The sequence below is a fragment of the Haliotis cracherodii genome, unplaced genomic scaffold, assembly GCF_022045235.1.
Source record: "Haliotis cracherodii isolate W230 unplaced genomic scaffold, xgHalCrac1.p SCAF_11, whole genome shotgun sequence".
In the NCBI taxonomy this organism is placed as follows: Eukaryota; Metazoa; Mollusca; class Gastropoda; order Lepetellida; family Haliotidae; genus Haliotis; species Haliotis cracherodii.
The window spans coordinates 1,125,475-1,151,380 of NW_027266266.1; the positions used below are offsets into that span (position 1 = coordinate 1,125,475).

General features: G+C 42.5%; 1 protein-coding gene and 1 long non-coding RNA gene across 2 annotated transcripts; both read left to right on the plus strand.

Moving 5' to 3' along the window:
* Positions 1 to 257: 257 nt before the first annotated feature.
* On the plus strand, positions 258 to 3,599 carry LOC139455188 (uncharacterized). The gene is made up of 3 exons (XR_011652470.1): positions 258 to 373; positions 671 to 754; positions 3,254 to 3,599. It is a non-coding gene; the product is annotated as an uncharacterized lncRNA (long non-coding RNA).
* A 7,834-nt stretch (positions 3,600 to 11,433) lies between these two features.
* On the plus strand, positions 11,434 to 25,476 carry LOC139455189 (uncharacterized). Its single transcript, XM_071236740.1, has 6 exons — positions 11,434 to 11,624; positions 19,623 to 19,769; positions 20,469 to 20,525; positions 21,828 to 22,019; positions 23,100 to 23,240; positions 23,740 to 25,476. Exons 1-6 carry the CDS (start codon positions 11,457 to 11,459, stop codon positions 23,905 to 23,907), a joined length of 873 nt encoding a protein of 290 aa, XP_071092841.1. The 5' UTR covers positions 11,434 to 11,456; the 3' UTR covers positions 23,908 to 25,476.
* Positions 25,477 to 25,906: the final 430 nt, after the last annotated feature.

The window sequence follows — 25,906 nt, forward strand, 5'->3', positions numbered from 1 at the left end:
CTTATCGTAATCAAGCATCACAGTGTATATCGATACACAAGGTTTGTTTACATCTATGTTCTAAAATGGCGCCCTGGACCGCAGGGGAATATGGGTAAATTGGCTTGTTCCGGGTTAACACAAAGCTGGGCCCCCGTCTCTAATATCACAATATTGTTTGGCGCAAGTTGACGACGCGCATACGGAGCCGGGAACCAGTTTAACACGACATAAGCTGGTTCCCGGCTCTCTATGCGCGTCGTCAACGTGCGCCAAGTTATATTAGAGACGAGGCCCAGCTTATACACTGAACACGATCGGTCATTTCGTCAAAATTGGCCAAATATTGAGATTGCAGCTGAGGTAATGCTGGCAGCTGAAGTGACACATTAAGGTAAGGAATATGTGAATATTACAATGATCACGTATTAAAGTAATTTACCACATGTAAGCCTGTCACATGTGACACATTAACTTTCATAGCCAACATGTAAGTAAATGTATCAGGATATAATTATATTTTTATATAACAAGTAGCCTGTCTATCATATGTTAGTATTTGCTTATGTATATAATGAAGAAATATGTTTACTTTAACTGGATAATTTGTATGCTAATGTGACTCACTGTCTTATTTCATATACTCCCTTTACTCTGTGAGATGATTAATAACCTCAACATATTTTTCCAGATGTGAAGAATCAAGAACAGCTTTAATGACAGGGAAGTTTTGCATCAGAGATCATCGTGAAGTGGAAGATAAGACATTTTAAGGGTATGAACATTATCACTTGAACTAGCTGAACAATAACCATGATGACAACTTTATCATGGGGGAATTTTGGGTGGTGGGGTAGCCTAGTGGTTGAAGCGTTCACTCTTCGTGCTGAAGACCCATGCAGGTTTGATTCCTGCCACATAGCTGCGATATTGCTGAGTGTGGCGTTAAACATCAAACAAAGCTAACAGCCGCATACATACTCACATGGGGATTCCAGGTTGAAGTTAGTCCCCATCAACATGATCAACCTATGCTAGTTGTAAGAGATAACTTAATGGATCGGTTGATCAGGCTCGCTGACTTGGTTGATCCATGTCATTGTATCCCAATTGTGTGGATGGATGCTCATGATGTCAATCACTGGATAGTCTGGTCCAGACTTGATTATTTACAGACCGCCGTCATGATTCTACAACCTGCTCTTGTGGATACCATTTTGAGGATCCTACACATAACTTCTTTTCGGGTCTTAACTATTGCAATATGTTCTACTACATGTGTTTTAAACATATATTTTTTTCATTGGCTTATCTAAATGATGCTCAAATACAAAATAATTATTAATAAAATACTAATTCTATACTATTGCAAACTATCAGTTGAGCAATTATGTAATCATCTGATTATAATTAGATAATGAAGGAGAAGTCCATATTGATTAAATCTACCAGATTCTGAGATAAATGCACGTATTGATTGATTTATTTCAATGTTTTCCTGTACATAATTTTCAACAATTCCATATAAAGCTTTCTTATATCCATGCTGTATAATAATACCTATTATTTCTAATAATAGGATAATTTGGACACACAAATAAGTAATGAATGGTATTTTTATAACAGGTGCCACACATGCGGGATAGGTCATTTCACATGAATCATTTTTATGTGAATTTAAATCACTACAAGCCGATCTGAGTCCTGAAAGGATATGCCTTCGATTCTGTGAAAATGGAAATGCTTAAACATCTCCCAATATTAACCATGCTATTACAGAATCTGATCACTTGTTTGTGTATGTAAAATATTTTTGAACGATTACATCCATCTAATGATTGTTTGTATGTGTGATGTGTCAGTAGATGTATATGTACAAGCATGTGCATACACATATAAAAATTATATATGTTTGGCTAGGTACCAGTATATGAATTAGTTGTTTTGTGTGACTTGTATATTAGCATCATCATAGTTTCAACAGACAGTTTATGTATATCAAATGTTAAATGTCTTTGTAGGGAGAATTGCATATCAAAACTGTCATTATTTTATTACTTATGAGTAGAACTTTTTAAGTATCTGGCAAGATACATTTCCTTGGTCCACAGAAACATGTTACTAGTAAACTGACTTGTCAGTGTGGTTGGAAACTAACTAAGCCGTCACTACTCAATTAAGTAATTAACAGATAATTGCAAGTGATAATACCCACCTGACACTAATTGCCCTGTTAATCCCTAATCCACCATGAGTTGACATTGAGTTCATCTTGCTAATGAGCTGTTGTGAGCGTAACAAGATGATAAACATCAAAGGTGGGGCAGGCTTTGATCAAGTGTTCTGTAGAATAGATTATGTCATTTGTTTAATGTTTATTTAGGATTAGCTACATCCCTTGATCCTACCAAGACCATACTTGAGATTATCAGACAGTTTGTCTGGATACAACCTGATGTCTCAACTGTACTTATTGGATTCTGCCTTGTAGCAAACTATGTGTGTGACAAGGACTTTGACCACTCTGTGCAGATGCATAACAATGCACTTGGGGTATGATTCAATTGGGGTATGATTCAATTATATCACACAAGTCAAAGATGGGTTCCACTGTATTTAGAAACAGACGATAGATGCAATACTGTGTAACTTTATAACAATCAAACGAGTATTCAAATAGGCGCTCTCAAAATTTCGTGCTTTATGCTGGCAGCCTGAAATGTTAATGTATGACATATATATTTTTCCAGAATGAAATTCCCCATAATTAAGGGTGCATATCACACACGAATGTGTATTATATGCAAATAAATAAGTCTTGTATACATTGATCAATTGGAAAGGGTGCTAATTGGGATTGTTAACTAGCCAATATATTAGCAAATATTCCCGTGGGCGCTTTTTAGAGCGAGGCGCTTATTACATCAAATACGGTAGTTCTGTTTTTATGTATAAGAACCTATTTTATGCAATTTGCATTGCCTTGTTTACCCTTCCTTATGTTTTGATGTAATGCAAACATTTGAGAAAAATTCAGGTGAGCCTGCCTTATGGCACTACAGGAATTGTTTTCAGAAGATCAATTACAATTTTGTATTTTCTGTAAAATTTGCTATGGCTTTTTTACATTGGTTAACATGGTTTGGTTAACAGTTGCTTGATAAACTGTCATTACCTTACTCATTGAGAAACCAACTTTTTACCCTTTGTCAATATATGTGTGTTTCTTATATTTTTAATAACAAGATTTTAAAGATGTTATAAATTGTTTCAGGCACCTGGATTTCACAATGACACCAGATCAGACAAGTCATACAAAGGACTCTCAGGGTGATGAATAATCCTCCCCAGAACAACTAGCAGGTTCACCTCAGAAAGTGATGATTCTGAATGAATAATGCCACATCAGTGTGATTCTGTAGGTTGTTTTATTACGACATTAATCAAGTCTAAGGGAATTAATACCACAGCAGTGAGACTATGTTTATGTGGTGTACACTGACGCTGACTATACAAATCTGAATGACTTTTGTGGTTTACTGCACAAACATAATTGACTTTAGATATTCTTCTCCCTTGAAATTCTTCTGAGATTTGACTGATTTGTTTATTTAGAAAATGGCATTGAAGCATCTGTTTCTGTTTTTGAATGTTCTTACAAACACCTTTGGTTACTGAACCAATGAAATGTCATAAAATCAATAAATATGATTTGTTAAGAAAAATGATATTGATCATTCATAACATAGGTGCTAACATATATCAAATATACTAATGCCCTGAATGTTTTCCTACAATTAATACAGCTCACTGAATGAAGTTATTAGTTCCATGTCAGTAGAAAAATTACAGTGATATTTTTATGTACCGGTACTTTATTAGGTATTTTCTGTGGATGCACCCATTTGGGTTAATGATATTCTGTTTCAAACTTCAATGAAACTCGTCTGTCAAGATGTAACAAGTACTGATACAGTTCCAAAATAATCTTTTAATCTCACCAGGAACAAAGGCCCAAGTGAGCACATAGCCAATGACTTTCATTTGTTTTGTCAGAGTGAATATGGTGTTATGTCACTTTATGAGCAAAATTCCAACAATATCACGATGGGTGACACCAAGCAATGTACCGATGTGGTGAATCGAGCGCTTCAACCACAAGAAGCTAGAACAAACTGGGAATATGAAGATGAAATGTAAGGATACCATCATACCAGGACTGAATGCTTTTCATTTAATACGCTGAACATCTAAAATGAAATATATATGAATTTGAAAAATGTTTTCACCAAAAGTACCTGCCCATAGATCTCAACTTTAAGGGGATATTTACAACCAAAATAACACAGAATATTACTACAGCTATCTGCTATGCCCAGGCTAACATTATTTACTAGGAGAAAGACATCTCGAAAAATTGCAGCCGGATACCTGCCGGATACCTGCCGGATACCTTCAGCAATGTTCAATTTTCATGGTTAGTTTCCAATATATTTTTAGGTGTTTCACACTTAATTGAACAAAATGCACCCCCCAAATTGTGACATGTTTTTTGAAACTCAGAATGAGGTTTTCCGGTGCCGGATCCCTGGACACCCAGATTGAGGTGCCGGATACCCGGATTCCAGGTGGCATACTTTCAGGTGAGGTGTCCATGCCGGATACCACGGATCTGGTATCCGGCAAGGTTTCTGCCACCGGATACCCGGACGCGTTTTGGGTAAGTGTCCGGTGGTATCCGGCAGGTATCCGGATACCGGAAACTGCATTTTTTTTGCTGTGAATTATCAACATTAACATCAAGAACCGGTCGACGTCCATTTATTCAATTTAGGCTCGGATTGCTAGATGTCACGATAAATGAAGGCAGAAAAATGTCCACTGAAAAGTTGAAGAGGCTGTGTCCATTATGTCATTCAGCTATAGAAAATGAAATTCATTTTATTTTTGTCTGTCCTTGGTATTGTGACCTAAGAAGAAAGTTTATACCAGAATGCTATCTGTCAAATTATCCTGTACCTGCTTTTATTCCTCTTCTTTCTTCAAATAATGATGTTGTCATATTAAAACTGGCTATATATGTTAAAAATGCAATTTACCTCAGAACAAAATTGTTACACATGAGTATATGTCGAAATATGTAAACTACATATTTGTAACTCTTTTGTATATGGGCCGGAGGCCTTACATGCAATCAATATCTTTGACTTGACTTTGATTTGCCTTGAATATGTCGGCTTTAATATGCTCACAGGCATATCTGACTCTTGTACGTGAAAGATGAACTTCCCTATTCCTATCCGATACAGTGTCAGTATGTAAATGTGCAGTGTCAGTATGTAAATGTACAGTGTCATTATGTAAATGTACAGTGTCAGTTTGTAAAGGTACAGTGTCAGTATGTAAATGTAGAGTGTCAGTATGTAAATGTACAGTGTCAGTATGTAAATGTACATTGTCAGTATGTAAATGTACATTGTCAGTATGTAAATGTACATTGTCAGTATGTAAATATACAGTGTCAGTATGTAAATGTCCAGTGTCAGTATGGAAATGTACAGTGTCAGTATGTAAATGTGCAGTGTCAGTATGTAAATGTAGAATACTTAACGAGCTTTCGCTCGTCAGATACCAGAACTATTCACGAGTTTCATAAAAGTGGCATTACACGGGAGCGAGTTCAGTATTTTACCTATTACTTATGAAAATAATAAAATTATAAATTTCACTGTTGTGTGAATAGGCAGACATCTACGACATCCACAGCGTACTCCAATTGAATTTAACAGAATAATACTTCAATCACGTCAAAAGTGTATTACACCCGTGATCCAGGGTAGACTAGGTCTTCAGCAACCCATGCTTACCATACAAGGCGACTAAGCTTGTCGTAAGAGGCGACTAACGGGATCGGGTGGTCAGGCTCGCTGACTTGGTTGATGTATTGTGGCGTAAAAACAACAAACAAATAAACAAACGTACTAATTTAGTACCGTACAACCCTCCTTTGGAATTCAGGGGTCCGTGCCACAAAGGTATCGCAGCGCGAAAGTCATCGTAACTCACATACTTTAATATACGATCGCCTTGTGGAATTAGGCCCTGCTCTTCACAATGCCCTATGACGTAATTTGTGGAATTTTGTTGCAAGATCTACCGGGGAAACAATGCAATAGGATGTCAGCCTAGCAACAGAGTTGTTGTTGTCTTCGCGTGTGCATAAGCTCTTCTCAGTGATCTAGCATCTCTAAACGCAATGTCATTGAAAAAGTCCAGGGATGTTTGGAGTTTGGAATATTTGTTGAGTAGTATATCTATATGAGGCAGTGTCACAATACATGTGCGAACAAGGTTTCTGACTGTCAAACCCCGTAGGACAAAAATATGATCTGTCGCTGCGCAGTCCTTACTGAAGCCTTACGGAAGAAAATAGTATAATTACTTTCCACAAAGATAGTAAATAACGTTCCAAGACATAACAGAATAGTAATTGACCGGTAATTTCCGGGCTGCTCATACACCAATCAGCCACGGTACTAACCCGTACACCGGGATGTGATCATACACCAATCAGCCACGGTACTAACCCGTATACCGGGATGTGATCATACACCAATCAGCCACGGTTCTAACCCGTATACCGGGATGTGATCATACACCAATCAGCCACGGTTCTAACCCGTACACCGGGATGTGATCATACACCAATCAGCCACGGTTCTAACCCGTATACCGGGATGTGATCATACACCAATCAGCCACGGTACTAACCCGTATACCGGGATGTGATCATACACCAATCAGCCACGGTTCTAACCCGTATACCGGGATGTGATCATACACCAATCAGCCACGGTACTAACCCGTATACCGGGATGTGATCATACACCAATCAGCCATGGTTCTAACCCGTATACCGGGATGTGATCATACACCAATCAGCCACGGTACTAACCCGTATACCGGGATGTGATCATACACCAATCAGCCACGGTTCTAACCCGTATACCGGGATGTGATCATACACCAATCAGCCACCCTGACGGTTGTAACCCGTACACCGGGATGTGATCATACACCAATCAGCCACCCTGACGGTTGTAACCCGTATACCGGGATGTGATCATACACCAATCAGCCACCCTGACGGTTGTAACCCGTATACCGGGATGTGATCATACACCAATCAGCCACCCTGACGGTTCTAACCCGTATACTGGGATGAGATCATACACCAATCAGCCACGGTTCTAACCCGTATACCGGGATGTGATCATACACCAATCAGCCACCCTGACGGTTGTAACCCGTACACCGGGATGTGATCATACACCAATCAGCCACCCTGACGGTTGTAACCCGTATACCGGGATGTGATCATACACCAATCAGCCACCCTGACGGTTGTAACCCGTATACCGGGATGTGATCATACACCAATCAGCCACCCTGACGGTTCTAACCCGTATACCGGGATGAGATCATACACCAATCAGCCACGGTTGTAACCCGTATACCGGGATGTGATCATACACCAATCAGCCACCCTGACGGTTCTAACCCGTATACCGGGATGAGATCATACCCCAATCAGCCACCCTGACGGTTGTAACCCGTATACCGGGATGTGATCATACACCAATCAGCCACCCTGACGGTTCTAACCCGTATACGGGGATGTGATCATACACCAATCAGCCACCCTGACGGTTCTAACCCGTATACCGGGATGTGATCATACACCAATCAGCCACCCTGACGGTTCTAACCCGTATACCGGCATGAGATCATACACCAATCAGCCACCCTGACGGTTCTAACCCGTATACCGGGATGTGATCATACACCAATCAGCCACGGTTCTAACCCATATACCGGGATGTGATCATACACCATCAGCCACGGTTCTAACCCGTATACCGGGATGTGATCATACACCAATCAGCCACGGTTCTAACCCGTATACCGGGATGTGATCATACACCAATCAGCCACGGTTCTAACCCGTATACCGGGATGTGATCATACACCAATCAGCCACGGTTCTAACCCGTACACCGGGATGTGATCATACACCAATCAGCCACGGTTCTAACCCGTACACCGGGATGTGATCATACACCAATCAGCCACGGTTCTAACCCGTACACCGGGATGTGATCATACACCAATCAGCCACGGTTCTAACCCGTATACCGGGATGTGATCATACACCAATCAGCCACGGTTCTAACCCGTATACCGGGATGTGATCATACACCAATCAGCCACGGTTCTAACCCGTATACCGGGATGTGATCATACACCAATCAGCCACGGTTCTAACCCGTATACCGGGATGTGATCATACACCAATCAGCCACGGTTCTAACCCGTATACCGGGATGTGATCATACACCAATCAGCCACGGTTCTAACCCGTACACCGGGATGTGATCATACACCAATCAGCCATGGTTCTAACCCGTACACCGGGATGTGATCATACACCAATCAGCCACGGTTCTAACCCGTATACCGGGATGTGATCATACACCAATCAGCCACGGTTCTAACCCGTATACCGGGATGTGATCATACACCAATCAGCCACGGTTCTAACCCGTATACCGCGATGTGATCATACACCAATCAGCCACGGTTCTAACCCGTATACCGGGATGTGATCATACACCAATCAGCCACCCTGACGGTTCTAACCCGTATACCGCGATGTGATCATACACCAATCAGCCACGGTTCTAACCCATATACCGGGATGTGATCATACACCAATCAGCCACGGTTCTAACCCGTATACCGGGATGTGATCATACACCAATCAGCCACGGTTCTAACCCGTATACCGGGATGTGATCATACACCAGTCAGCCACGGTTCTAACCCGTATACCGGGATGTGATCATACACCAGTCAGCCACGGTTCTAACCCGTATACCGGGATGTGATCATACACCAATCAGCCACGGTTCTAACCCGTACACCGGGATGTGATCATACACCAATCAGCCACGGTTCTAACCCGTATACCGGGATGTGATCATACACCAGTCAGCCACGGTTCTAACCCGTATACCGGGATGTGATCATACACCAATCAGCCACGGTTCTAACCCGTACACCGGGATGTGTTCATGGTTCTAACCCGTATACCGGGATGTGATCATACACCAGTCAGCCACGGTTCTAACCCGTATACCGGGATGTGATCATACACCAATCAGCCACGGTTCTAACCCGTATACCGGGATGTGATCATACACCAGTCAGCCACGGTTCTAACCCGTATACCGGGATGTGATCATACACCAGTCAGCCACGGTTCTAACCCGTATACCGGGATGTGATCATACACCAATCAGCCACGGTTCTAACCCGTATACCGGGATGTGATCATACACCAGTCAGCCACGGTTCTAACCCGTATACCGGGATGTGATCATACACCAGTCAGCCACGGTTCTAACCCGTATACCGGGATGTGATCATACACCAGTCAGCCACGGTTCTAACCCGTATACCGGGATGTGATCATACACCAATCAGCCACGGTTCTAACCCGTATACCGGGATGTGATCATACACCAATCAGCCACGGTTCTAACCCGTATACCGGGATGTGATCATACACCAGTCAGCCACGGTTCTAACCCGTATACCGGGATGTGATCATACACCAGTCAGCCACGGTTCTAACCCGTATACCGGGATGTGATCATACACCAGTCAGCCACGGTTCTAACCCGTATACCGGGATGTGATCATACACCAATCAGCCACGGTTCTAACCCGTATACCGGGATGTGATCATACACCAGTCAGCCACGGTTCTAACCCGTACACCGCGATGTGATCATACACCAATCAGCCACCCTGACGGTTCTAACCCGTATACCGGGATGTGATCATACACCAATCAGCCACGGTTCTAACCCGTATACCGGGATGTGATCATACACCAGTCAGCCACGGTTCTAACCCGTATACCGAGATGTGATCATACACCAATCAGCCACGGTTCTAACCCATATACCGGGATGTGATCATACACCAGTCAGCCACGGTTCTAACCCGTATACCGGGATGTGATCATACACCAATCAGCCACGGTTCTAACCCGTATACCGGGATGTGATCATACACCAGTCAGCCACGGTTCTAACCCGTATACCGGGATGTGATCATACACCAATCAGCCACGGTTCTAACCCGTATACCGGGATGTGATCATACACCAATCAGCCACGGTTCTAACCCGTATACCGGGATGTGATCATACACCAATCAGCCACGGTTCTAACCCGTATACCGGGATGTGATCATACACCAATCAGCCACGGTTCTAACCCGTATACCGGGATGTGATCATACACCAATCAGCCACGGTTCTAACCCGTATACCGGGATGTGATCATACACCAGTCAGCCACGGTTCTAACCCGTATACCGGGATGTGATCATACACCAATCAGCCACGGTTCTAACCCGTATACCGGGATGTGATCACATGGTTGTAATACTGTGTAATACAGTTGTATGTTTATTTAACGGTTGATCTTTTCTTGGGCAATAAATAGAGAATCTCACCCGAGTGTCTTTTGATATCAAATATATCAACACGAGTTGATACAAGTGGGGAAACTCCGAGGCTTGCCGGGGATTTTTCCACTTTTAACAACGAGTGTTGATATATTTGATATCAAAAGACACGAGGGTGAGATCTTATTTATCATCCAACATCATTCTTCCAACTTTTTCAGTTTGTAGACAGTAATTAGCAGTGTCTTAAGTATAAAAAATACTGCTTACAGCTTCAGTAGCAGAGCCATTAGTGATGTCATATGATTGTGACGTCATGGTAACCAATGACGTCACAATGGTCTGCAAAGCATTCTGATGCAATTTCATTGCAGCGATATCTACAGTGGGAGCCAGTTTTGGATGATAAATATCGGTTGCTGGGTGCAAGATTTTAACCTTGAATCCCCACGTGGTTAGTTCGAGCACCTGAGTTCTGTCAGTCCTTACGCAAGAACGTGGTGTATGGCATATAGTGGTAAACTCACGTGAGAGATCGACTGATGCAATACCCTCACGCCTTTTGAACAACTGACGACATCAACGCTCCAGTTTGCATACTGCACTCTCCCGACCGCGCCACCTTGACTTTCTGCATCCAAGCTGTGACATTCAATCCCCAAATGTTACTGAAATGACAAGTAGAAAGACTATTCTCAAAACAAAAAAAACAAAAAATCAATTTAATGTACACAGAAAAGGGGCGTTTTATTCATTCTGCCGCCGCTGTTTTTTTATTCCTTACAAAGTTGCCCCCCGCCTTGTTTACATGCCCTACTTTGAGCACCGTTCGGAAGAATGCCGCGTCACTGTTTACATTAGCCGTGATATATATAGGCCTATTCACCTGTCCATCAGACAAGCTGGTATATCACCCGGCACATCAGGCAGTTGACAGCATGGCTCTCACAATGTCCGACTGCACTCTTCTAGTGCCTCTTGCTGTCGTCATTATAGTTCTTTCACAGCAGAAGACAAAAACTTTCCTGCTGGTGGACGCAGCGATGGAATTGGTCGTGTCAGTGGCCTTAATATTTGCCTCTTCACCATTTACCTACGAGTCTCTGGTAAGTTGGTCAAATTATACGTATCGATATCATCCCATTATTTGCCACACAGCTTTATATAAACGCCAAAAGTACATTCTATCTGAATGTCACTACTATTGCCTGAAAATGTAGAAATAAAAATGGGTCAAAGGTTACACGGTACTGGTCGGAACGAGCGGAGGCCCCGGCGCCAGATGTTTGCCAGTCTCTTCCGTGTTTGAGTTCCGTGTTCTTGCAATGTGTGAGTTCGGTGTTGTTGCAATGTTTGAGCTCTGTGTTGTTGCAGTGTTTGACCTCCGTGTTGTTGCAGTGTTTGAGTTCTGTGTTGTTGCAGTGTTTGAGTTCGGTGTTGTTGCAGTGTTTGAGTTCGGTGTTGTTGCAGTGTTTGAGTTCTGTGATGTTGCAGTGTTTGAGTTCTGTGTTGTTGAAGTGTTTGAGCTCCGTGTTGTTGCAGTGTTTGAGTTCTGTGATGTTGCAGTGTTTGAGCTCCGTGTTGTTGCAGTGTTTGAGTTCTATGTTGTTGTAGTGTTTGAGTTCCGTGTTGTTTCAGTGTTTGAGTTCAGTGTTGTTGCAGTGTTTGAGCTCCGTGTTGTTGCAGTGTTTGAGTTCTGTGTTGTTGCAGTGTTTGAGTTCGGTGTTGTTGCAGTGTTTGTGCTTGGTGTTGTTGCAGTGTTTGAGTTCGGTGTTGTTGCAGTGTTTGTGCTTGGTGTTGTTGCAGTGTTTGAGTTCGGTGTTGTTGCAGTGTTTGAGTTCCGTGTTGTTGCAGTGTTTGACCTCCGTGTTGTTGCAGTGTTTGATTTCGGTGTTGTTGCAGTGTTTGAGTTCGGTGTTGTTGCAGTGTTTGAGTTCAGTGTTGTTGCAGTGCTTGAGTTCTGTGTTGTTGCAGTGTTTGAGTTCTATGTTGTTGCAGTGTTTGAGCTCCGTGTTGTTGCAGTGTTTGAGTTCAGTGTTGTTGCAGTGCTTGAGTTCTGTGTTGTTGCAGTGTTTGAGTTCTATGTTGTTGCAGTGTTTGAGCTCCGTGTTGTTGCAGTGTTTGAGTTCCGTGTTGTTGCAGTGTTTGAGTTCTGTGATGTTGCAGTGTTTGAGCTCCGTGTTGTTGCAGTGTTTGAGTTCTATGTTGTTGTAGTGTTTGAGTTCCGTGTTGTTTCAGTGTTTGAGTACAGTGTTGTTGCAGTGTTTGAGCTCCGTGTTGTTGCAGTGTTTGAGTTCCGTGTTGTTGCAGTGTTTGAGTTCGGTGTTGTTGCAGTGTTTGTGCTTGGTGTTGTTGCAGTGTTTGAGTTCGGTGTTGTTGCAGTGTTTGAGTTCCGTGTTGTTGCAGTGTTTGACCTCAGTGTTGTTGCAGTGTTTGATTTCGGTGTTGTTGCAGTGTTTGAGTTCGGTGTTGTTGCAGTGTTTGAGTTCAGTGTTGTTGCAGTGCTTGAGTTCTGTGTTGTTGCAGTGTTTGAGTTCTATGTTGTTGCAGTGTTTGAGCTCCGTGTTGTTGCAGTGTTTGAGTTCCGTGTTGTTGCAGTGTTTGAGTTCAGTGTTGTTGCAGTGTTTCAGTTCCGTGTTGTTGCAGTGTTTGAGTTCGGTGTTGTTGCAGTGTTTGTGCTTGGTGTTGTTGCAGTGTTTGAGTTCGGTGTTGTTGCAGTGTTTGAGTTCCGTGTTGTTGCAGTGTTTGACCTCCGTGTTGTTGCAGTGTTTGATTTCGGTGTTGTTGCAGTGTTTGAGCTCCGTGTTGTTGCAGTGTTTGAGTTCAGTGTTGTTGCAGTGTTTGAGCTCCGTGTTGTTGCAGTGTTTGAGTTCCGTGTTGTTGCAGTGTTTGAGTTCCGTGTTGTTGCAGTGTTTGTGCTTGGTGTTGTTGCAGTGTTTGAGTTCGGTGTTGTTGCAGTGTTTGAGTTCCGTGTTGTTGCAGTGTTTGACCTCCGTGTTGTTGCAGTGTTTGATTTCGGTGTTGTTGCAGTGTTTGAGTTCGGTGTTGTTGCAGTGTTTGAGTTCAGTGTTGTTGCAGTGCTTGAGTTCTGTGTTGTTGCAGTGTTTGAGTTCTATGTTGTTGCAGTGTTTGAGCTCCGTGTTGTTGCAGTGTTTGAGTTCCGTGTTGTTGCAGTGTTTGAGTTCAGTGTTGTTGCAGTGTTTCAGTTCCGTGTTGTTGCAGTGTTTGAGTTCTATGTTGTTGCAGTGTTTGAGCTTCGTGTTGTTGCAGTGTTTGAGTTCGGTGTTGTTGCAGTGTTTGAGCTCCGTGTTGTTGCAGTGTTTGAGTTCGGTGTTGTTGCAGTGTTTGAGCTCCGTGTTGTTGCGGTGTTTGAGCTCCGTGTTGTTGCATGCAGTGCTTGACTTCCGTGTTGCAATGACTGACTCTCGTATTATTGTAATGTTTGAGTTCGGTGTTGTTGACAGTGTAGCCAAAAGTTATTTTCATGATTACATTTAAGGTATTATATTGCATTAGATCTACGTGGGGTAGAGAAATGGGGTATAAAAATACATCCGAACAAACAGAAAGAAGTAATTTCCCAAACAGAATCATTTGCGGAACATATCCTTTAAATGTTTTGTGTGTTAGAAATAGTGCAAGGACAAAATATCTTTTAATGTTAGATAATACTTGTAAAAGGAAAACTTTACATATTCTCTGGAAGATGGAGCTGGGTTTTTGATGATTAATCTTGTAATACAGTTATATATATTTCTGGTTGTAACAATGATTGGATACTCGCATAATGCTTGAGAAAATGTGAAGAGGAAATTTGTTGGTGCCAGTATTGCTGAATATATTTAATAGTCTTTGTTTAAATGTATTTAAAAATAGTTTTTCATTACCGGTGTCTTGTTGTGAGATCCATACAAAATAAAAACGAGAACTAAATAACACCAAATACTCAATTCGCTTTCCCTTCATCATCTAAATGCTTCAGCATTTTGTAATATTGAAATTGAAACTTGTGTTGTAACATCCTTTTTTAATAATTTTATCCAATATTTACTATAGCGACCAGTTTCACCAAGAGCTATTTGAAAAACATATTTACCAATGCATAAACATTGCTTAAAACACAAAGTATGAACCTATTCAATGGATTCAAAATATTTACTGCCCCATATTTCCTAGCCGTATAACAAAAAGGGTGCAAATATACCATCAAATATAGAATTTGCTGTGGAAAATGAGATACATTTGTTTTCCTTAATTTATAAACAAGAAACATTGCCTTAGATGCCTGTAGCGATAAGTTCTTACAAGCCTTGGACTGATTTAGTCCACATTGTCATGTATTCTGTACTATGGGCCTGTGGCCTTACAGATATTTATGAATAAACTGATTGAATAGTCTTGAGGACATAGCTAATCCTAAGTACTTATAATAACTAGCAACCTTTAAATGTTTATCACAATAAATTCAATTTTCATGCTTCGATACAATTCCACAGTTTCTAAAAACAATAACATTGTTTTCTCAAGGTTTACTTAAAAAACCCCAAACTTACATGTACTACAGAAGGACTGCAATTCACTGAGCTGTTTCTGCATCACCCACGACCAGCAACAGCATCATATCTACAATGTCTTGTGTCACAAGCACACCTTTATGACATTCTTTGTAAATTTCAGAAACAAGTTAGTTTATAAAAAAGATGAATGAGACCGAGCTTAAAGTGCAACCCTGACGAACACCACTGGAAGTACTAAAACAAGGAGTTATAACTGATTCAGTTTTTATACATGCTTTGATTGAGGAATATATATTTTTAAGAATTACTTACAGTAAGAAAAGAAAGAAATTGTTTTAAGCATATCAATTAATTAATATATAAATCGCTGAAAATACAAAGTATTTTAATTAGGATAAAATCAGCTTGTCACAACTGTATAATCCGTTCAATCCTTATCCATACAGTATACCTGGCCTCACTACCCGTGTGCCTCACTACCTGTGTGCTTCACTACCCGTGTGCTTCACTACCCGTGTGCTTCACTACCCGTGTCCTTCAGCACCTGTGTGCTATTTGTTATTCTTACTGTACATTTTGCGTCACCCAAGTATCTACTTGTTATCTATTACCTGCTGTTGTCAATGTTAATCTGCAGCTTGTCACAACATGTCTTGCATTTATACCTCTCATCACTTGGTTGTTGTCACTCCAGCTTGATGACGATGTAAGAATCTTCATCGAACCTTCGCTACATGCAATAAACCAGAAGTAATCCAACACGTTGTACGTCTTTCTCACTCATTTGCCAACGTCCAGGATGCCAATCAAACAGTTACTATTAATAGTTTTCCACGACATCCTTCAGCGATCAATAGGTACAGCAGGTTTGTTTCTGTCAACTCAATCAAAGACTTTGCAGAAGCCAACAAAGGTGCAATAAAACAACCTCTAGGTTTGCTTAAATATTTGGAGCAGATATTCTCAACTGTAGAATACTCAGAGCGAAACCCTGCTTGAGCTTCAGATATCATATTATTTACTTCAAGCCGAATTCTGAGATGTTTTTCCCATGACATTCAAACCAGATATACCTCTGTAATTGTTGGGTTGACTCGCATTTCCTGATTCGTGTAAAGACATTATCATGCCAATATTCCATGCATCGGGGAACCTACCCGTGTCAAGGATTTTATTGAATAAAAGCAACAAATATGGTATCAGAAAATCTTGTGATATCTTGTAATATTCGGGTGAGACCTGACGCTTTTTTGTTAAAACTATTTTTAATGCTTCTCTCACTTCATGTTCTGTGATCTCACCAGAGAACAATTTGCCCGTGAATGGAAGTTCAGTACATTCATCACACATTTGAGTATCTAAAACATCAGATATTGATGGATCAAGTTCTGCTTTTGCCGTCATGCACATCATATTAAATAAATTCTGAAAATAAGAAAGCCATGCATTAGGAGTTATAGAACTGTTTGGTGTTTGTTTTATGTAACGCCTTCTTAAGCATACTCAACAACAAAAGTTCTTGTGACACCAATATTTTAGTGTATTTTTCAGAAAAAGTTTGGTTTTCAATATTGTAGTACATGTATGGAATCAAGTCACAAAAACGCAACTGCTACAGAAAAGCATGCATTCAATGCAAAAGTGGACTTTTATGCAGGCCCCATGCATTTCACTACCCAAGAATGGGTTTAAAAACGTGCTTTAACGGGATTTCATATGCATTGTTTAGCATCGTGCTGACAACAACCAATCAGAAAAACAAGAAAATTACGCAATTATTCAACATTACTAAATGCCACGCCTGTCCGAAAATGAGCGTCTGCGAGCCATTGGTATGCTTGAAGCAGGGTCGAGTCAACATGATGTTGCAATATAATTTAACGTCCACAGAAAAAAAAACATTTGGTGTTTATGGCAGCGTTGGCAACAGACGAATGCAGTCAGAGACCATCCTCGGAGTGGCAGGCCACGCGTAACCAATAATCGACAAGACAACTATATTCGAACAACACACCTACGAAATCAATTCCAGCCAGCAACAGTGACTGCAAGAAGCATCCCTGGCCTTCGACGAATATCTTCACAAACCGTACGTCGTCGCCTCAGATGTGCAAGAATTGTCGCCAGAAGACCCGCCAGACGTCCCATTTTGACAGGAAACCACCGTGAAGCACGTCTACAGCGGTGCAGACAGCATCTACGCTGGACAGCCATGCAGTGGGGACAAGTTCTATTCACTGACGAGTCTCGTTTTCACCTCAGCAACAGCGATGGACGGATTCGAGGTGAACGTTACTTCAATCATTGTGTCATGGAAGAAGATCGATTCGGGGGCGGCAGTGTTATGGTATGGGGTGGGATTACAGCAAGACAGAGAACCGGTTGATGGTGGTAGAGGGAAATCTCAATGGACAGCGCTACCGCGCCGAGATCATCGGTCCTGCTGTTCTACCGTTTTTGCGTCGTCATGGCCAAGGCATTACCTTACAACATGACAACGCCCGGCCTCATATTGCTCGACTTGTTCAGGATTCTCTTCAACAAAACAGCGTGAATGTCATTCCCTGGCCGGCTCGCTCCCCTGATGTCTCACCAATCGAGCACATGTGGGATGAGATGGATCGGCGCCTTTGACGTTAACCACGTGTTCCACAGACACTCCAGGAACTTCGAAACACGCTCCAGCAGATATGGACAGATATCCCACAGGACTTTGTGCGACGCCTGGTCCACTCCATGAGACGAAGATGTGTTGCTTCCATTGCAACCAGAGGTGGACACACACGCTATTGGTTTATAAATTGACATTTTGGCATGTTCATGTTTTTTTTATGAAATCACGCGTTTTCTGAAATCAGTATGGCAAATTAAACCATTTGAACACTTACAGGAATCTTGTGTCTATTGCAAACCGAAATTGTTTCAGATTCGGTAAAAAACATCAAACGTCCATCAAAAGAAATGTCAAAATGGCCACACCAAAATACTCATAACCGCATCAGGTAAATAATACCTGATAATAATAGTAATGTTGACTTTATTGCAGAGTAAAGTTATCTTTAAATCCATGAGATATGTGTTTTCAATCTTGCATAGTTTGTGGCAGTCACATGACATTGTTTAATCCACCTGATAAAGAATTGCAGATCAGATCTAGGCTAACAGCATGCTCTCTTACACAGTTGTGTTGCTGCAGGCAGATATACATGCCCACCTTAAACCAATCTGCGATGATGTTAGAGATGAAATCAGTTGATTTGTATTTCATAAGGAGTTCAACAACATCCATCTTCACCTATAACCATTGACGTGTTTGGCGGTGGGTAAATTCAATTTTAAATTTAATTAAAAAGTATTATTAAATCAAATATATAGATAAATAACATTGTCAGTAATTACGGAAATTAATATGCAATGTTGGATGTATGTTGGCCAAATATCAGCATGTGCACTGGGACCTGAGCAGGAGAACATGTTAGATGTTGGTATTACAATGTAATCTCTTCCAGGAGCATATGTAAGCCAAGAGCATATGAGTGAGTGAGTGAGTGAGTTGGGTTTAACGTCGCTTTTAACAGTATTCTTATTATACCAAGGCGTGTCAGCTAAATATGGGAGGAGAGCCCGAAGTGATGCAGGTCTCAGACGTTTACCACTTCGGTGAAACCCACGAGCACGGGTATGGTGCTAACAAACCTAGAGACATAATCGGGGCGCACCGGGATTCGAACCCACACTGAAAGGTTTCTGCAGTGCTCAAGGGACGCAACTCTGCATAGCGAATCGCGGCACCCGTGCCCCACAAGAGCATAAGACAAAAAAAATGAAAGAAAACTGGAAAACAGTAGAAAGTTTGAGACCTTCAGAAAGTCCTGCTGATGCGCCTGGAACCAATGAAATGGATTTTGAAGTGTAACATCCATGATATATCAGATGGAAGCTTTTTTATAGGTTTTCACACAAGACTTGATTCCACCTTGTGCTGTCATTATAAGCATGGTAGACGTGGTTATGACAATGTAATCTCTTCCAGTAGAGTTCCCTTGTTGTTTTGACCACCTCAACACAGAACTTTCATCTCTGTACCAACCAGTCTAACAATCTGTTGTGACAACATGAATAACCTTTGAACCTAAGGAGGAAAATCGATGTTTTGATTGTAACACAATAATTGAGTTCGTGTTTTTCTGTGTGGCCGTTTTGACTTTTTAGTGTGGTGTTATGACTTTTTAGTGTGGTGTTATGACTTTTTAGGGCGGTGTTATGACTTTTTAGTGTGGTGTTATGACTTTTTAGTGTGGTGTTATGACTATGGGTTGTGTCAAGAATGTGATGCAATTAATTTTACTGTGAATCCCTTGTATGCAATGCAAACTTTTCTGCATCCATTCTATTCATTTGTGTGAACTTTTCAGCGTCGTATAAAACCCTGAATCATCGATAATAGTGACATAGTTTCACATACCTTTCCACCATCCACCATCTGTTTCAGTCGACTCTACCCTACGATAGCAACCATCACGTCCTGAGTCAGTTCAACCTGTGCTACGGACTCCTGACGCCCTTGTTCTATCTGTTTTGTTTCAGTCGACTCTACGCTACGATAGCAACCATCACGTCCTGAGTCAGTTCAACCTGTGCTACGGACTCCTGACGCCCTTGTTCTATCTGTTCTGTGCCCGCTCGGCTAAAGGCGAGGAAGCGACCCAAGCCCTCCTGGCCACGCGGACATTCGTGAGTAGCTCAATTTCACATTACTTTGTTTCAGTTTGTTGAGATTGTTTGATAGGCATTACGTAGTTGACGGATGCCAACTATTATTTACTGTAGAAGCGCCGTGTACGTACAGATCCTCGTACAAAGCTAAATAATGATGTTGTTGTTGCATCATGTGTTTAAGAGGTCGCCTTAGCCTTAGCAATTTCGGCTGACCTGTCCCTCTGGTGGACTCATGTGTAAGAGTTGGGTAAACATATTTATTGTGAGTTTGGTATTCACATAATTTCTGTTAATTTCTGCATCTCGCCAGTGAGTCTGCTTTTTCATTTCCATGAATATCTATGTGAGAGGGGATCCCACACAGCTCTACCTGTTGCCCTTGTTCCGATAGTTTTGTATATTCGTATAGAATATTGTTGACTGTGAGTTTGGCCTGGAGTTTGAGTTTCTGCTACTGATGGCCTGAAGTGCACTTAGCGAGTCTGATAGGACGACTGCTTTTGCCTCCAGAAGTTCCGGTATAAGTTTAAGTGCATGATGTATTGCCTCCAATTCAGCAGTGAATACACGCGTTCGCTCGTTCGAAGACCCAGGTTCGATTCCCGACACGGGTACAATGTGTGAAGCCCATTTCTTGTGTCCCCCTCTGTGATATTGCTGGAATATTGCTAAAAGCGGTGTAAAACCATACTCACTCACTCTCCCTGTTTAAAGGAGCTGGGCCTTATGGTCTTCAACCAGTGCCGGACACCCCAGATATTCAACGACAAAGTAAGTACTTATGTGTGAGTGCTTGTGCACGTGAACGTCCGTATTCAACCTCAGTCTACACTGACTACAGTCTAAACCCCACAATACAGGCTACACCCCACTGACTACAGTCTACACCCCACTGACTACAGTCTACACCCCACTGACTACAGTCTACACCCCACTGACTACAGTCTACACTCCACTGACTACAGTCTACACCCCACTGACTACAGTCTACATCTCACTGACTACAGTCTACACCCCACTGACTACAGTCTACACCCCACTGACTACAGTCTACACCCCACTGACCACAGTCTACACCCCACTGACTACAGTCTACACCCCACTGGCTACAGTCTACACCTCACTGACTACAGTCTACACCCCACTGACCACAGTCTACACCCCACTGACTACAGTCTACACCCCACTGGCTACAGTCTACACCCCACTGGCTACAGTCTACACCTCACTGACTACAGTCTACATCCCACTGACCACAGTCTACACCCAACTGACTACAGTCTACACCCCACTGACTACAGTCTACACCCCACTGGCTACAGTCTACATCCCACTGACCACAGTCTACATCTCACTGACTACAGTCTACACCCCACTGGCTACAGTCTACATCCCACTGACCACAGTCTACATCTCACTGGCTACAGTCTACACCCCACTGGCTACAGTCTACATCCCACTGACCACAGTCTACATCTCACTGACTACAGTCTACACCTCACTGACTACAGTCTACACCCCACTGACTACAGTCTACACCCCACTGACTACTGACTACAGTCTACACCTCACTGACTACAGTCTACACCCCACTGACTACACCCCACCAACTACAGTATACACCCAACTGACTACAGTCTACACCCCACTGACTACAGTCTACACCCCACTGACCACAGTCTACACCCCACTGACTACAATCTACACCCCACTGACTACAGTCTACACCCCACTGACTACTGACTACAGTCTACACCTCACTGACTACAGTCTACACCCCACTGACTACACCCCACCAACTACAGTATACACCCCACTGACTACAATATACACCCCACTACTAATGTCTACACCACACCTACTACAGTCTACACCACACCTACTACAGTCTACACCCCACTGAATACACCCCACCTACTACAGTCTACACCCCACTGACTACACCCCATCTACTACAGTCTACACCCCACCTACTACAGTCTACACCCCACCTACTACAGTCTACACCCCACCTACTACAGTCTACACCCCGCCTACTACAGACTACACCCAACTGAGATCTCTCTGTTCCAGCACAATGTACTGATACTGGCGATAGCGATGTGGTTTTGTCTGACAGCGTTCCACCTCTACAGCAATGGTGTCATACTTCCCAAGTCTTCCTCGAACTCCTTCATCAACAGGTGCATCAAGATCGACGTCTCCTTGGAAACCACATTCGGCACCCTTGACCTTTTTGGTGCAGCCTTTGTGACAATGCTTGTTGTGAGTACAACTGTGGACACTAAAAGATCTCAATATCTAACCTTTGGAGGTGTAAGCTTGTTTCTTTCTTAGCTTGTAGCCGCAACTAGATGTCCCTGTCTTCTCCTGTTGGAGTGCAGGCATACAGTCTAAGCCACTAGAAGATTTGTCTGCCTGCCCCTTTGGGGTGCACTATAAAATTCATCTTACATGTTCCAAAGTCTGACATTGGTGTAGTTTAACATGGAAGTAACACATGCTCCCATGTCTGTCAAGTGTGACAGTGGTGTAGTTTAACACGGAAGTAACACATGCTCCCATGTCTGTCCAGTGTGACAGTGGTGTAGTTTAACACGGAAGTAACACATGCTGTCTTGTCTGTCAAGTGTGACATTGGTGTAGTTTAACATGGAAGTAACACATGCTCCCATGTCTGTCAAGTGTGACAGTGGTGTAGTTTAACACGGAAGTAACACATGCTGTCTTGTCTGTCAAGTGTGACAGTGGTGTAGTTTAACACGGAAGTAACACATGCTGTCTTGTCTGTCAAGTGTGACAGTGGTGTAGTTTAACACGGAAGTAACACATGCTGTCTTGTCTGTCAAGTGTGACAGTGGTGTAGTTTAACACGGAAGTAACACATGCTCCCATGTCTGTCAAGTGTGACAGTGGTGTAGTTTAACACGGAAGTAACACATGCTCCCATGTCTGTCCAGTGTGACAGTGGTGTAGTTTAACATGGAAGTAACACATGCTCCCATGTCTGTCCAGTGTGACAGTGGTGTAGTTTAACACGGAAGTAACACATGATCCCATGTCTGTCCAGTGTGACAGTGGTGTAGTTTAACACGGAAGTAACACATGCTCCCATGTCTGTCCAGTGTGACAGTGGTGTAGTTTAACATGGAAGTTACACATGCTCCCATGTCTGTCCAGTGTGACAGTGGTGTAGTTTAACATGGAAGTAACACATGCTCCGATGTCTGTCCAGTGTGACAGTGGTGTAGTTTGACACGGAAGTAACACATGCTCCCATGTCTGTCCAGTGTGACAGTGGTGTAGTTTAACATGGAAGTAACACATGCTCCCATGTCTGTCCAGTCTGCACCTACCGACCTCCTCCATGTCCACATCCTGAAGGTGGCCACGGCTGGACACCTGACATCTGCTCTGATGGGAGTCTACGCCCGCGGCTTCAGCAACATCGCCGACACGAAGGGCTACATCTGCTGCCGCCTTACAGTAAGTGTGTTCCCCTTACGACTTCGTCAGCAGGGATTCCGGGGCATATGGTTCCCAGATTACATTTTCTTCGACAATGGCTACTATAAAAAATGGGTCCCCTAAAACATATATCATGTTTGAATTGTGACTAATAATGTTTCTCTGCCATTGGCTGACAAATCAAGCTGTTTCTGAAGCAGAGTCAAGTTACTCACCTCACTCAACCTCAACTCACTGTACCACAATCAATAACTCATTCACACACTCACTCGCCCTCTCACTCACTACACCCCAATCATTCATTCACTCAATCCACGTCACTCACTCACTCACTCACTCACCCACTCCTCCATGCCTAACTCACTCACTCCACCCCAATCATTCATTCACTTCATCCACGTCAATCACTCACTCACGCAGTCACTCACTAACTCACTCCTCCATGACTCACTCAGTCACTCACTCACTTACTCCTCCATGACTAACTCTCTCACTCACTCTCTCCCTGTTTCTCCAGCTGCTGCTGATGCTGGGGGGCTGCTTTGCCTATAGCGTCATCAACCAGAGGATCATCCTGTCACCGTTTGACTGGTGTGTGTATCTAGCCGGCTTCGTCCAGATGGTGCCCCTGCTGGCTGGACTCCTGAGATGCGGAGACGAGGCGACCCCCTCCAAGCGGGACTAGCATTCAAGATTACAGCCCCGTGGGGATTCCAGTTACATCCACAGCAATGTATGCCTGTCGTATAAGGTTGGCGAAATGGATCGGGTGGCCAGGCTCGGTAACATGGTTGTATTTTGGACTTTGGATCTGCCATTTGTATTGTCGGTGGTAGATGTTGGTATGACTGAGAGAGAGAGACTACTGCACCAACAGTGCCACAACCCTGGGTCAAGGGTCACGCTTTTCCACTTTTCCTACAGTCGAGGCACGTGATTTTGCCTGCACTGGAGTCTATGAGCAGCCGTTCGGTCAAACATACAAAGTAACCCGAAGTATAGGACAAAAGTACGCTACGATAGTCAAATATTACGAATAAAGAATGAATGATGTTGAATGTTGCACATAAACGACATTATATTCACATACGAATAATGAACTAAGACACAAAACAATTCCAGTGAACATTTCGCAAACAAAAGACGGCATATGTAAAGGAAGAACAATGTGTTCTAAAGAACTTGGTATTTTGTGAGCAAATGGCGGCCCATTGGAAACACAACAAAACTCACTTGTTCCTCTTGGTAGTATATTATCAAAGTCAGTGCTGACTGAACTATTGCAGGTTCTCAGCCCACACAGATGCAGAAGAGAATATCTCTCATTGAACGGATGTTTGTGGGGTCAGGAATACAAATCACAAAAATGTTTAGTTGGAAAACTAATTCTTCGCTAAATATTTACCAAGAGCAGCGTTAAGCAACACAAGCTACTTGTACAGTAGGGCAACTGTAATAATAGTGTAGCGCTTTGAGTACGCCTCTGTGTGGTGTGCAAATATGGCACAATATAAATCGCCTATTATTATTATTTTAATTTCTAGTATTGTTGTTGTTATTATCATTATTCTGAGTACACAGAATGAATGGCATCAAATGGCCTTGAACTTCAATGCTTGGACTTTGACACATGGTTGTGATCTTGCAGCCAGAAGGTCGTCAAGTCAACGTTTGACCAATGATATCGGAACTACAATGTCTAGAACTCACTCCAGAACTCGTCCAGTTTACAACCTCAAGTTCTTCAACAGGGCATTAGCTTATTGTGCTGAATTAACAAGAGATTTCAACACCAGACAGTACCGTTGTATTAGCTCTTTACCATTTATAATGATACACGACTGCATCAGGAAGCACTAATACCGTCTTTCAGTAGCCAGCTGTCACTGTGGTCAGACGGGCGAAAATTGTAACTGTGACCTTTCTCTCAGTCGCCATAGAAACCAAGACTTTTGTTCGGTTCAACTCCTATCTGAGACAAGGAGAAGATTATTACACTCTCTTCCATGTTAAGGGCGGTAGGGTAGCCTAGGGGTTAAAGCGTTCGCGACATTAAACCCCATGACACCTGACCCTGCTTTAAAAATGTTCAGAAAAATATGCTTCTTTTCTACATGACATTTAGTTGTAGCCTGTGGGACGTCTTCACTACCTTACTATGTTAACGGCCAACATTTCTAACCTCTCACAAACTATTTTTATACATCATAAATAATATATATTAATCGTTATAGCATTTCAATGTTTTTTCTATATCTATCCTTTTTAGTTATATTACCTTTTATAGAAAACCTTGCTTACAATAAAAATGTAAGAATTTATAACCTGTTGGAGTCTTTTATGTGCCGGGTTACGTCCCTTTGTCATGTCATGATCCAATGAACCTAGGTTGGAATTTTAGGTTCACCCGTTTCTGATCATTTGTTTGTCAGAACCATCTCCAACTGGTGAGATTAAACCAAGGTGTAAACATATCATCGTCTTGCACCCTGCTAGTGAGATTCAACACATGGGTAAACAAGTCATCACCTTGCACCATGCTGGTGAGATTCAACATACGGGTAAACATGTCATCACCTTGCACCATGCTGGTGAGATTCAACACATGGGTAAACATGTCATTCCCTTACACTGCTGGTGAGATTCAACACATGGGTAAACAAGTCATCACCTTGCACCATGCT

What these genes read in the sequence shown, in the direction of transcription:
- LOC139455189 (XM_071236740.1), top strand. Translation starts at nt 11,457, where the DNA reads ATGGCTCTCACAATGTCCGACTGCACTCTTCTAGTGCCTCTTGCTGTC. An exon ending in CATTTACCTACGAGTCTCTG is followed by an intron (nt 11,625 to 19,622) that starts GTAAGTTGGTCA and finishes GTTTTGTTTCAG; the next exon opens with TCGACTCTACGCTACGATAG. An exon ending in CCTTTGTGACAATGCTTGTT is followed by an intron (nt 22,020 to 23,099) that starts GTGAGTACAACT and finishes ATGTCTGTCCAG; the next exon opens with TCTGCACCTACCGACCTCCT.